We start from the raw sequence: 14209 nt of genomic DNA on the forward strand, positions 1-14209 counted from the left end.
AGCGTGTCGCGGGCGCGATGACGCGCGGCGCAGGCGCAGAGGGTCGGCGACGCCACGACGGTTCCTGGGCGTGTGGGCGGAGGAGCGCTGCAGGCTCTGAGCTGCTGGAAGAAGTAGGTTGCGTGGGGGCTCCTCGGAAAAAAGGAGGGGAGGAGGAGGAGGAAAGCCACGGAGCCTCCCGGGCCTGTGGGCGGGTCGGAGTCCCGCACCCTTCCTGAGGCCTGTGATGTTGGGGGCCGCGGGGCCGTCACGCATTGTGTCACGGTTTTCCTGCCTGGGTGTAGACACTGAAGGGATCTTTAGGTGGGCTCTCACCCAGGGACCTTCCGATGCAGATCTTTGGAGGATGTAGTTTATTGATCAAAAGAACACAAGCTCTGGAGGCCTGGATGTTTGTAAATTAAAATTATCTACTTTGATGAGGTGCTTGGTTTCATCGGTAAAATGAGGTGGTGGATCACTGTGATTTTGAGGCCCTTGTCAGGACTACCGATTTTGTAATTTCTGCCCTCCCCGGAATCTTGCCTTTATATCGTTCTGCTGGATATAAAAAGAAAACATTTGAATAATGAACCTATATAACTTGTGTTGGGCTCCTGGATTTGGAATGGAGCTTTTCTGTTGTTGTTCTGACTCCCGGTCTCTATGTCGTCCTGGATGGTCCGGGGGAAAAAAAGCGTGCACCACCCGCAACAAACGGGCTTGGAGCTTACTTTTTAAGGATCAATTAGCCATGAGCAGGATTTGTTTTTGTTTTGTTTTGGGGGGCAGGGTCAAGACAGGATTTCTCTGTGTAGCTTTGGAGCCTGTCCTGGAACTCTCTCCATAGACCAGTCTGGCCTTGAACTCACAGAGATCCGCCTGCCTCTGCCTCCCTAGTGCTGGGATTAAAGGCGTGCACCCTCACCGCCTGGCTAGAATTTGTTTGCAAGTAGGATTTGTGCTTTATTAATATTCCAAGTAATCTGCTTTAGCATTGGTAAAAATGGGAATATCTGTTATGTCAATGTTAGCTTTTTAATACTGACATTTAATTTTTTATTTCAGATGTAAATCGCCAAAGTAGGTTGAAATTTTTGGATTTTATGTCACTTTATCCTTTTAAAATTAAATTAAATTTATTTATTTTAGCATTCTTGAGGTCATCTGCACCGTCTGCCTGGGAAAAGATGGTCAACGTCTTGAAAGGAGTGCTTATAGAATGGTTTGTAGTTTTAAAACTTAATGAGTTTTAAATTTACACATTGGATCTTGTTATGTATATATGCCTTTTCCAAAATTTTGTTTTGTTGATATAAATGAAATCAAGGCTTCAACTTGAATTTCCATAAGCTTTGTTATGAGTGGGACAGACTTTGTTGCTAAGTTTTCTCACTCATGTTACATTTTATTGTCTTTTAAATTAATGTAATTAGCATTATTTCCAACAATGTGTATTAGATTAGCCTTGATTAGAGAAACTTTTTATTCTCAGACCATCAGCACTTGCCTAGATTAAGGTTTAGAATTCAAGAAGGTGGGGCAGTCTTTAGTCCCAGCTCTCAGAAGGTAGAAGCAGGCCAGTCTCTTAGGAGTTCTAGGCCAGCCTGGTCTACATAGTGAGTTTCAGGCCTGCCAAGGCTGTATAGTGAAACCTTGTCTTTGAAAAGTAAAAAATATGGGCTGGGGATTTAGCTCAGTGGTAGAGTGCTTGCCTAGCAAGCGCAAGGCCCTGAGTTCGGTCCTCAGCTCTGAAAGAAAAGAAAAGAAAAAAAATTAGAAAAGTAAAAAATAAAATGATACAGGAACTTGGTTAAGTCCTTGCCACTACAGAATGTGCTCCTTGGAAAGAAATGAGAGCCAACTGCAGTAGGTTTTTTAAACCACTTAGCATGGCTTCCAGAGGAGAAGCAAGAAGCCACAATCGTTTCTAGAGCTGAGTTCCTCAAAGTAACCTAAACTACAGGCCTTTTGTCCCTTCCTGCTGAGGCTTGAACTCTGTCCGGCTTTCCCTTGGCTGTTTGGAAGCCCTGCTCTCTGGACAGGCGCTCCCTTTGTTGAAGATGCGACTGTCTCTTTTTCTGTTTACGCGTTGTGAGTCATTGTGTAGGTGGTGGTGCTTTTACTGTGAGGGCAAAGCTGAGGGAGGAGCAAGGTCAAATCCTAGGAAACCTGCAGCATTTGGAGCAGCACTGGCCAGTAGAAATACAGTGTACGCCACATACATAGTCTTAAATTTTCTAGTAACTACATTAAGGCGTGAAGTGAAACGGGTGAAGTATTTAACCCAGATAGCCCAAGTCAGTCGTTATTTTTATTTTATGTGTATGAGTGATGCCTCTATCTGTGCCTGGTGCCTAAGGTGATCAGAAGGCGGCACTGGACCTGGAGATAGGAACAGGTTGTGAGCCACCATATGGTTGCTGGGAACTGAACCTGGGTCCTCTGCAAGAGCAACAAATGCTCTTAACCACAAAAATCTCTTCAGCCCCATGTATTAAGTCTTAAAAAATACCTTCAAAGTCCAGTATCTTTAATTTTTTACGGCATATCAAATGCTCTGTAGTAACATGGGCTACCATAGAAATAGTGCAGATTTAGACTTTGGGAAGATGAGACTCTAAGATTCAGTTTTTAAAAACCACCAACTGTTGAGGTAGGAGTTGGAATCTAGAGCAGAGAAGAGTTCAGGAAGGTATTAGGGCTGAACCAGGAGGTGTCGGACGAGGTGAATACTAGGGGCATAGAGAATTGTTTTCATGAAGTGGTGGCTTACATACCACGTTAGGGTACCATCCCTCGTCGCCAGGGATAGGTTGCTTGGCCCCACCCCTCCCATCCCACCCCCAGTGCACCACTGAGACTGCAGAGCTCACCTACTGTAACATTTTTCCCCCTTCTCTATGATTTGAAGAATTCTTAGCAATTGCAGAACCCAAGGCTTTGTGCATCCTTCACCATTGCTTCCATTAGCTGCACGCCAGCCCAAGAACCTTCACCTGAAAATAAGGAAAGTGAGAACCATAGAAAAATAACTGGCTAGCTGGAGGAGGGCGGTGTTTTGCATAGATTAAGCCAAGCAGCTTAATTGTCATGTCAGAACAGGCCTGTTGGAGAAATCTGCCACTAATTCTGTTTTCTCTGCAGATCAGATAAAGTGTTGTTCCAGCTTAGTGACTTGGAAACTAAGCATGAGCGATTGCATTTTATTTTTAGCCTGATCTGTATAGGATCTTAATCCAAAACAGCAACCTCTTAAATCTTACGTAGCCCACAGTAAAGCAGTTAAGCCAGACTATTAATGGCGGCCATTCAGTTCTGCCTTTGATGAACTTAAATATCAAAGCATCTGGTTGTATTAAGATTCCTTCCTCCCAGGGTTTATCTTAGAGCACAGTATAAGGCCAGGAGCCTGGAGGTACAGCCTGGAGGTACAGCTCAGCGAGCTGGCTTGTGCTTTATGTCATTCAGTCCTGAGCTCCCTCCCACCCCACCCCACCCCCTCAAAACAGAGAAAAACATCTCTAAGGCTGAATTACTTAAATACTTGAAAATTTGTACTTTTATGGCAAGATGAGATTAGTGAAAGTATCTCTTTGGGGACCCGCCATCACCCCCAGGTTCACACCTAGCATTTTCTTAAATAGCCAACCAAGGCAGTTCCGGAGGAGACTGAAGCAGCCATGCACCCAGCCTCTCGATGTTCAGTTCCAGGGGCTGAAATTGACGTCTAGTGTGCAGTTACCAGTCAGTTTGTTAGGGAGGTGGAAACTGAGCTGCTTGACTACAATAAAGAACGAACTGGAAGACTGTGTATTGTGAAACCAGGCAACACTTACAGCCTGGCTTAGAAGCTTTTAGTGTATGTGAGGAGCAAGTGGCACAAAGAGAACACCAGTCTGCTCTTCTTTGACAGTATTTGACTTGTCAACCTTTACTTCCTTAGTAGGGCCACATTTCCAAAGCAACCAGGACAGTGCCTACACCTTAGTGATGGAAATATAAACATCCGTATATGTGTGTACTGAGCAGATCCTGTTAAGGGAAGTGAATCAGATTTTGTGATCTCAGCCTAAATCCCAAGATGTTCTCTTAGCCTTTCTGTCACTACAGGAAGAGACACAGGTAGGAGGACTGAAGTGAGGCTTCCCATGTGTGAGCTAAGGCTGCCGCTAGGCTCCAGCAGGCCAGGCTGGAAGTCACTTGTCACTTAGGGCTGTGTGTCTGCAGCTGTAAACCCTGGCTGGGATGTGAGGAGCTGTGGATCCCGCTACTTTCTTTCTCTTAAGAATTGACTGACATATTTATCCAGTGCCTACCATTTGCTGGACTCCAGAATGAAGTCTCAGGTTGGGAAAACTTGAATTTAGAAAGTGTTTTTGGAAATGAACCGTTTTTGTGTCTGCTTAACTCTGTAACCCCGAACGTGCTGTCCCTGCCATGTCACCCCCACCATCACCACCCCCGCTGCCCTTACAGTCTGAGGGGAGTGCCACAGCACTCCTTGGGTCCAGCAGTTTAGCTCTTCACTGAATTATGTAAATTCATTTCATTTAGAAAACTGTAGAGATACTAGGTGTTATAACCATTTAGCCAGCGCTGATTTTAACATCTCCGAGCAGGGAATTATTGAGAGTAATTGGCATCAGCTGTGAATGCACTGGGCTTAAACAATAGCAAAATACTACACTTCACTTAGATGTCAATTTTATTATTTTTATTATTATGACCTCCCATTTATCCTTATCACTGTATTCCATTTAGAAGTGATTGAATTTACACACCAGCTCTTCGTCCCACTGTGAGAAGCACATTCCTCAAGAAAACAGTGTGTGGTTTTCATAGGCTGTTTGAGATTCTTGAGGAACCGAAGACAGTCAAGGACAGAAGGGCTTGGGGAGTGAGGTGGGGCCCAGGTCACCACTGGAGTCCCTGCGGTGCCGTGTTTGCTGGGGAAGGAGGACGCAGCCCGGTTGTAGGGCACCACACTACACTAAGGATCTTCGCCAGCCCCCTCTCCCTCCCACCCTCTGCGCCTTTCCCCCTCACCCCGTTTATGTAGGCAGAGGGCAAGTGAGTCTGAGAAGCAAGGGCTCTGACTTCCTGTCCTGTGGGCGGGCCCTCTCTCTGTCCATCAACTGTCTGCAAGAAGCCTGTTCCAGTGGCCTTGTCCCCGCCATGGGCTCCTAAAACTGCCTCCTCTGCCCTTTTTGTTTCTCCCGGTGCTGTCTGTGAGTGTGGACATTGCTTTTCAATCAGTTGAGGAAGCTGTAGTTCTAGGCCCTCTTAAACTGCAGAGGGCCAGCCATGGTTTCTCTTCTTGCGAGTGTCAAGTTGTTCTTTAAAAGCCTTTCTCTTGAAGTTGTCCTAACTCAACTGCTAACATGAAGTCATGGCTACAAATCATTAGTCCTTTAAGCTGAGAGAAAATGAAACATTGGCTAATAGTTGCGAACTTTCAAATTCGTCATGTGCAAATGTGACTGCTCCAGTCTTTGTGGTGTGGGTGACCCCAGGATGTCCTATAACCTGTGTTTGTCTCTGCAGTGATCCTGCCATGAAGCAGTTCTTGCTGTACTTGGATGAGTCCAATGCGTTGGGGAAGAAGTTCATCATTCAAGACATTGACGACACGCACGTCTTTGTCATTGCGGAGCTGGTTAATGTCCTCCAGGAGCGAGTGGGGGAACTGATGGACCAGAATGCCTTTTCTCTGACCCAGAAGTGAAAATGCCAGATGTTGAGCACTTGGGAACTACAAACCACAGCCGTGAAAGAGGCCCATTCAGTGTCTCATACAATATTTAGACTTTTTATGAGCATTTTGTGGGGAAGGCTGCAGGCCCATTTATTCAGATGGAAGCCCCCAACTGATTTGGTTGGACCATTAAAAAAATGTTTTTAAAGAAGAACTGACAATTGGCTTCAATTTGGCTTTTATTATTCTTTATAATAATCATAGTCGTGCTGGTAAGAGGACTCAGCTGGTCAAGGCCCTTGCCACCAAGCCTGACAACCTGGATTTGATCTGGGGACCCACACATTGGAAGGGAAGAACTCCCATGGGTGTCTCCTGACCTCCGTGTGTGTATCCCCCTCCCACACAAATAAGTAAACGTAATCAAAAAAGTCAAATCATAAAAGTTTTCCTACCTTTTTTTTTTTTTAACACCAATTAAATACACCAGAAAAATAGTAGAGTTTGGTTAAATTATCATTGTAACCGGGATGTTATGAATTTTGCCTGTGCCTGTTAAGTATGCATTTTGTGCTGCAGAGTTAGAACAACAAGTGGGAAAGATAAATTCGGCTTTGTGTCTTTAGTTTTCTCTTTTTCACACTGTGTTGGTAACATTGTCCTCTCGAGTGTGCCCATGCAGAACAAGATGCAGCAGAAGTATGTGTCTGTATACAACTAACAGCTGGGAAGATACCTGCATTTATGCTTAATATTTGGAGAGGAGGGCTGGAAGACTTGCCTCCCTTCCTCCCTTCTCCCTCCTTTTTTCCTTTCTTTCTTACTCAGGATGAGGTCTCCCTATGTAGCCCAGGTTGTCCTGGAACTCAGAGATCTGTCTTCCTCTGCCTTGCTAGTACTGAGGTTAAAGGTGTGTGCTCCCACACTGGGCCCTAGTTTGTATTTGATAATAGGTTGTTTTGTTTAAGTACTGTAGTAAGTCAAAACCTTTGAGCCCATGTTTCCTCGTGTGGTTAGTATAGTTATCTTCAAATTCAGGGGCTCCTGAGTATATCTTAGAGTTGATAGAAACGTGTACATTGAGAAACCAGTTTTAGTGAACAGTAACAGCATCACTGATTACAGCTAACAAAGACTGTCCTTAGTTTCTGATACATTATAGATGATAGCCAAAATTAATTTTTTTTAAGATTTATTTATTTATTATGTATACAATGTTCTGTCTGCACATATCCCTGCAGGCCAGGAGAGGGCACCAGATCTCATTACAGGAGGTTGTAAGCCACCATGTGGTTGCTGGGAATTGAACTCAGGACCTCTGGAAGAACAGCCAGGGCTCTTAACTGCTGAGCCATCTCTCCAGCCTGATAGCCAAATTTTTTTTTTTTTTTTTTTGGTTTTTCGAGACAGGGTTTCTCTGTGTAGCTTTGCGCCTTTCCTGGAACTCACTTGGTAGTCCAGGCTGGCCTCGAACTCACAGAGATCTGCCTGACTCTGCCTCCCGAGTCCTGGGATTAAAGGCGTGCGCCACCACCGCCCGGCTGATAGCCAAAATTATTAATGAGAGTTGAGGATACACTTCCATGGTAGGGCCTCTGTCTAGTATGCATGTCATCTTGGGATTAATCCCCAACACCACCAAAGTTTAATAATTTTATTACTAACATTGGGTTGTAATGGGCAGTTTGCTATAATTTTGTTTTTTCTCTGAGGAGGTGGAGAACAGACTCGCTGCACTTGGTAGATAGTTATTAGACCTACTTAAAGGAAGGGCTGAGCCCTTCTCACTTCTTCACCGTTAATCTGGGTCTAAAACACCGGCAGGATTAGCTAGCGCAGCACATCTGGTGTGTCTGATGGCTTTTCCAGAGGAAATCCGGTCATGAGACTCTGCTGTGAATATACGGATTCCTAGTAGCCTGGTGGGTTGACCACACGGTGGCATTGTCGGGAGTGGTGGGGCTGAGCTGGATGAAGTAGGTCACTGGAAGCGTGTCCTTGGATTGAGTCTGCCCTGGCCTTTTCTGGACTCCCTGTTTGTCCCTGCTTCCTGTCCAGTGTGAAGTGAAGAACATCCTCACCCATGTGCTTCTGCTACCAAGATCTGTTGCGCAAGTGCAGGGGCTGGGGAGACTAGGCTAAGCCCGAACCAGCAGCCAGCATCTGTCCCCTGTGAGTGCTCTCAATTACTAGGTCCTAACAACACCACAGTAATACTGAAGGATCTGTTGCAGGGGCTGTTGATCGATCCCTTAGGAAACAACTGTTGGGGGCTGGTCCCAGCGTGGTGGTGGAGCACTTGACTGGCATGTACAAGGCTGGAGGTCCCGCCTCCACCACTGCAGGGAAAAAACCCTGTTGACAAGATAGAGGAGTTATCAAAGCCACTGATGGAATACTGAGGTCTTGGACATGTTATTACGTTTTCTGTGCCTCAAGGAACCCAAGGAAAGGAAGTTGTAGCTCCCACATACATCCGCCAGCCTCCCTCAGTGTGCATTTCAGAGCAAGCGAGAAGAGAAGAAGTCTTGAAGAAAGTAGATTGGATAGTGTTGAGTAGAGGCCCCTGCCACAGGAAAGCTGGGTGTGAGTATCATTTCAGAGACCGATACTGTCTTTGCCAGTTTTCTCAAGATCGGGACAGTTTTTTCATTGCCTTTGGACATTTATCCAGTCCACTCTGGGCTTTATTCTTTTTTCTTTCCTTTTTGCTTTTTCAAGACAGGGTTTCTCTGCGTAGCCTTGGCTGGCCTTGAATGCTCTCAGTAGCCCAGGCTAGCCTCTGCGTCCCCAGTGCTGGGATTAAAGATAGGTGCCACCTCCAACCCACCCTGCAGACTCTACTTTTGTGAATTACTGGATTATAGGGGGTTTGCTCACCTTGTGTTATTGCCCCCTGCTGATTTTCAGTCCATCTTCAGGTTATTTCTCTGTACTGTTTGTTATTTGAAATTTTCAAACTAAACCATAGAGTGTTATCACTCATTTTTCCTGGAATATGTGAGAGGCTTTGTTTTCTTTGTAAAGGCAGGGTCTCCCTGTATATCCCAACTGCTAGAATAATCTGTGTGTGCCACCAGACCATTCTGAGTTTCTTTTGTTTGTTTGTTTGTTTGTTTGTTTGTTTGTTTTGGTTTTTCGAGACAGGGTTTCTCTCTGTAGCTTTGTGCCTTTCCTGGAACTCACTCTGTAGCCCAGGCTGGCCTCAAACTCAGAGATCCGTCTGCCTCTGCCTCCCAAGTGCTGGGATTAAAGGCGTGGGCCACCACCGACTGGCTTTGTTTGTTTTGTTTTCGAGACAGGGTTTCTCTATGTAGCTTTGGTGCCTGTCCTGGATCTCCCTCTGTAACCCAGGCTGGCCCGGAACTCACAGAGATCTGCCTGCCTCTGCCTCCCGAGAGCTGGGATTAAAGGCGTGGGCCTCCGCTGCCCAGTCCATTCTGAGTTTCTTTGTCTTCTTTTAACATCAGGTTGCTTTGCTTTGGATGGCAGAGGATTCTTTTTAAGTTTTCTGGGGGGCAAGTTTTATTTGGGGGTGGGAGTCGGAGTACCACAGATTGAAGCCAGGATTTTGGACATGCTAGGCAAATGTTCTACCTTTCATCTGTACCCCCACTGCCCCCAATTTCTCAGTTAAAACTTTACATGCCTTTAATTCCTGCACTTGGGAGGCAGAGGTAGGGGAGTCTCTGTGGGATCAAGGCTAGCCTGGTCTACATAGTGAATTCCATCCCAGTGATGGCTACATAGTGAGACCTTGTCTTTAAAACAACAACAAAAAAAAAAAAAAAAAAAAACCTTTAATACTTTTTTGTCTTCTTCAGAAAAAAATGTGTTTTTAATTCTCCATTATTAAAACTTTCATTTATATGAACATTTTAATGTCCAGCACATAGTAACTACATATTTATGGAGTACATTGTAATAATTTAACCCAAGTATGCCATGTGTGATGGCCAAATCAGTGTAACACGTATAACATTGTAAGCCATAGTCACCCTACTGTTCTGTGGAACACCAGACTCCCCCCTCCAGCCCTGCAGTTCATTACTCACTCTGCTCTGCTCATCTCACTCTCCATGGCAACTCTGTTCTCAAATGTCCCCGAGTGTGCTTTAGGGCACACCTGTCGGGACTGCTCGGACAGGTCTTGGCTCCTGAGCTTTTCCCGCACTGCACTTTAAACCGCTTACTGCTCGCCCCTGTGGTTTTTGTTAAATGAAGGTAAGTCCCATGGCAGCTCCAATTTCTAATTGAAGACGTTCCTAGTGTGTGACACCCAGCACACAGTTCTTGTAGACCGGGGAAAGGAAGCGAAAGGAGAAAACCCAGTGCGCAATCCCAGTGCTTTGGGACACCTACAGTGACTGTCTCCTAACCTGTAAGAACATAAAACAGTATCTCTCCATTCCAGTGAGATCACGCCACTTGGACATGTGAGCTTCTGTGATCTGTTATCTATCAAAAACATGGAGCAGGAGTGTGTGTGTGTGTAAGAGCGCAAGAGAGCACATGCACACCATATGGTGAAGTTAATTTGGGCGTGGAGGGGGTCTCTTCTCTCACCATATGCAAAGTTTGGTCTCAGGAATTGAACTCGGGTCACCAGGGTTGTCAGCCAGGGCCTTTACCCACTGAGCCGTCCTGAAGGCCCCAAGAACTGACTCTTGAAGGTTGTCCTCTGTGCTGCAGCAGTGTATATACATTAAAAACTAGAGTGCAAGGTTTCTACTTGAGAGGGAGAATTCCCATTTCTTGAGTGTCTTAGAGCTGCGTTGGGAGCTTTAAAAGATACTGACACCAGTCTTCAGCCCAGGTGTAACCGGACTGCGTTGCTCTGAGGTTCGACCCCCCACCTTGTTAAAGGACGTCCCTGCTGCTCCTGCTGGCCCAGGATGTACAGTAGATTGGAGCCAGTTCTGTTGAGGATTTTCTGTGATAGATAGGCTCATCTATCACACATCTGTTCCCTTTTCCTGCCAAGGAAATGCTGAGCCTGCCCAGCAAGGAACCTGCTTTTGTTAAAATCCACTAATTAGCTAACTGCTTCCCCAGGTAGTTGCAGGATCTTATGTACTGACAGCCATTAGCATGGTTTGGATCTGTTGACTAGAATGACAAAGCAGTCTTAATTGGTTAGGGGTTTGTTTGTTTGTTTTAAATATTGACTTCAAGAGGTCTTAGTCATCTGTGTATTTTCTGTTTACTGTGCATACTTACTTGAAAAATTTTTGGTCTGAGGTTTATGTGTCTGAATGTGCACCACATGAGAGCCCAGGAGTCACAGATGGCTCTGAGCCACCATGTAGGTCCTTTGTAAAAGCAACAAGTTCCCTTAACTGCTAAGCCATCTCCAGCCCCTACATTGCATGGTTTCTTTAGTGGAACTTCTGGGTCCTGTCAGTATATAGTTTCTCAAAGAGGGGTCTTTCCCCATTTTAGAACTGGCTGTGTAGCCTTAGACTGGCCTCAAACTGAAGATCTACTGAAGCCTCTTGAGTACTGGGATTATGATGTGAGCACTGCCATGTCGTGTCTTTCTCAAGATGGTATTCTAATAGCCATATGAATTTATTCATGTGGTTGTCAAACTCCTCTGTCTTCCTCAAATTATCAGTGACATCTGCATTTATTAAGGTCTTTGGAAGTGTGATTTTTATGTCAAATTAAGGCGGGAAAGTTAGTTTCACTTTGAGAAAGATGAAGATGTACCCAGAGAGATAAACAAAACTGATAAAGTGGCATGAAATATTCACAGAAGTCTTGGTAAAGTTCTGAACTTCAGCAGGACATGGAATGGAGAAGACAGACTATGTCAGCCTTAATGAGCACATAATCATGTTTTATTTGCAACCTATAACTGGTAGTCAGTGCATTTGGGGGAAGAAAGCATGAGCAAAAATAAATTCCTCTTCAGTCAAGGATGGCCTCTAAGTCCTGATCCTCCTGCCTCTGCCTCCGAATGCTGGGAGATCACAGCTCTTTGTAGAGACCTGAAAGGCGGTTGTAATAGCTGATCTTAAGAACTGTACACTGGGGGCTGGAGACATGGCTCAGAGGCACGAATTTGTAACTCCAGTTCCAGGGCAGCCAAAGCTGCCTTCTGACCTCTGCTGACATCAACATGCATATGATGCACACACATACATGCAGACAAAACATACACATAAATCTAAGAAGAATTGAAAAAGAATAGGATCCAAGTTCCATTAGTGAGAACAGATTCCAGGCCGTCCTGCCTTGCAGGTAGACGGAGACAGCTGCACTCCACCATGCCTGTGTGGTTTAGGGACAGGTGGTTGGGACCTTCAGGAAATACAAAGGCTGACACCCACGTCAAAACGTATGTTTAATAAACTCCAACTCCGCTTTTTACTTATCCTGAAATTCATTTCTGCTTTGAAGGCAAGAATCTTAGCAGTTTTCTTGAAGGAAAAGGTCCCTGAGGAAAGGGACCTGTTGAGACTGCTTGGCCAGCAGGTCTATTGCGTTCCCACCCTTTCTCTCTGCACTGACCCTCCTGCTGTCCTGGCCCTTCAGGTACCTGATGCTAGTCAACACTAATCCTGCTGTGACACCCCCGTTTCTCCTCTCCCACTCCCCGGTCCTCCCTTGCTTTCTCCCTCGGCCCACTGCCGTGTGGCTGTCCCCTCTGACAGCTCCCACCCGAAAGGGGAATGGTCTGTGCCACGTGCCTGGCAGCCAGGCTGACTCTGAATTTGCTCCTAGGGCAGGGAAAGCGCAGATCTAGAAAAATAAGTTACTTTAGCTCTGGAAACCAAATCACTGCAGTTTGGGGAGTTAACACCGTTCAAATAAAATAAAGAGGCTTTACCAAACGGCATGGCCTGGCTGACAAGGCCCTTCCCTTAACCCGAGCTCGCTGTTTTTCAGCTAAGCTGCCGGTCAGCACGTCTCAGCAGTCCTCTTCTCCCCTTCCCGCACAACACACGGGTGGCACACCAGCCCAGACCTGGGTGGTATGTGGGTGCTGGGGAGCCGACACGGGGCGTCACGCTTGCGTGGCGAGCAGTACTGCTCACTGGGCTGTCTCCCCACCCTTGCTGTTAGCAATTACTCCATCACCGTGTCTTCACGACCGCCACTGATCCTGCCCCGTCTGTGTGTGTGTGTTGTGTGTGTGATGTGTGTGGTGGTGGGGGTGTGTGCATGTGTGTAAGTGTGCAAGTGTGTGGTGTGTGTGAGGGTGAGTGTGTGTGTGTGCATGTGTGTAAGTGTGTGCCTGTGTGTGTGTGCATGTGTGTGTGCGCGTGTGAGTGTGTGTGAGAGTGAGTGTGTGTGTGTGTTGTGTTGTGAGTGTTGTGTGAGAGTGAGTGTGTGTGTGTGTGCATGTGTGTGAGTGAGTGAGTGTGCCTGTGTGTATGTGCGTGTGTGCATGTGTGTGCGCTGTATATGTGTATTTATAAGGGTGTGCGCCACAAGTGTACTTGTGGGTGTATATCACATACATATCACATACATGTATGTGTATGATAGAGATTGACACTGGATACCTTCTTCAGGTGGTGTTACAGAAGTGTGCTGCTGGACCCAACTTTTCTCTTTCTTTCTTTCTTTTTTTATATTTTTGGTTGTGAGCCTAGCCTTTAACGGCTGAGCCATCTCTCCAGCCCCTTCCTTTCTTTCTTTCTTTAAGGTGGTTGCCGGGGATTAATACTCAGGCTCTCATGGTTACACAGCAGGCACTTTCCCAATGGAATTATTTCCCCAGCCCCTTGATGTCTCTTCAAGATCGTGTGGGTTTGTTTTGTTTTGTTTTAACTTTGCAGTTGGGCCTGTGTGACTTTCTTCCTGGTCTTCTGGAAGGAATTTGGTCAGAGATCAAGTTATTTAAGTTGTTTGCCCTGTCTGCCTCTCAGAATCCTAAAGCAGACCTAGTGGGACCAGGTCCCGGGATCTTAAGGGGACCAGTGCAGTTAGTGCAGGCATGCCCATATGCACATGTCTGACCTATGGAGGCAGAAGATGAGCAGTTGCTGGGTGTGTGGCATGGGCCTTTAAGCCCAGCACTTGAGAGACAGAGGCGAGATATCACTGAATTCAAAGCCAGTCACGGCTACACAGTGAGACTTTCTGGAAGAAAGAAAGAGACGGGGGTGTGGGGTGGGGGAAAATAAGCATTTTGCATTTTTCCATATGACCATGACTTCTTTTTAAAATCCCACATTTGGGGGCTGAGGGCATGGCTCAATGGTAGAACACTTTCCTGGCACCTGCAAAGCTCTGGGTTCTATGTCCAGTACCACCCTCTCCATAAACCACACACTACAAACAGAATGTGGGGTCGCACACTTGTAGTATCAGCCACTCAGGAGTTAACAGCCAACCTCAAAGACATAGACCCCATTTTAAACAACCACAGGTATTGATGATGGCAATCTATATCATTATATAGAATAGTCACCATTTATTGAGCTGTTTCCCTATTGATGAAATTTAGGTGGTTTCCAGTATCTTGAGTAAGTATAATAATAATAATAATAATAATAATAATAATAATAATAATATGTA

The 14209-nt window shown here is 45.8% G+C and overlaps 1 protein-coding gene across 1 annotated transcript; it reads left to right on the forward strand.

Moving 5' to 3' along the window:
• Window positions 1-7: 7 nt before the first annotated feature.
• Gtf2h5 (general transcription factor IIH subunit 5) lies at window positions 8-6284 on the forward strand. The gene is made up of 3 exons (XM_028888630.2): window positions 8-113; window positions 1132-1204; window positions 5527-6284. Exons 2-3 carry the CDS (start codon window positions 1170-1172, stop codon window positions 5705-5707), a joined length of 216 nt encoding a protein of 71 aa, XP_028744463.1. The 5' UTR covers window positions 8-113; window positions 1132-1169; the 3' UTR covers window positions 5708-6284.
• Window positions 6285-14209: the final 7925 nt, after the last annotated feature.

The sequence above is a fragment of the Peromyscus leucopus genome, chromosome 8a (genome assembly GCF_004664715.2).
Source record: "Peromyscus leucopus breed LL Stock chromosome 8a, UCI_PerLeu_2.1, whole genome shotgun sequence".
Lineage (NCBI taxonomy): Eukaryota > Metazoa > Chordata > Mammalia > Rodentia > Cricetidae > Peromyscus > Peromyscus leucopus.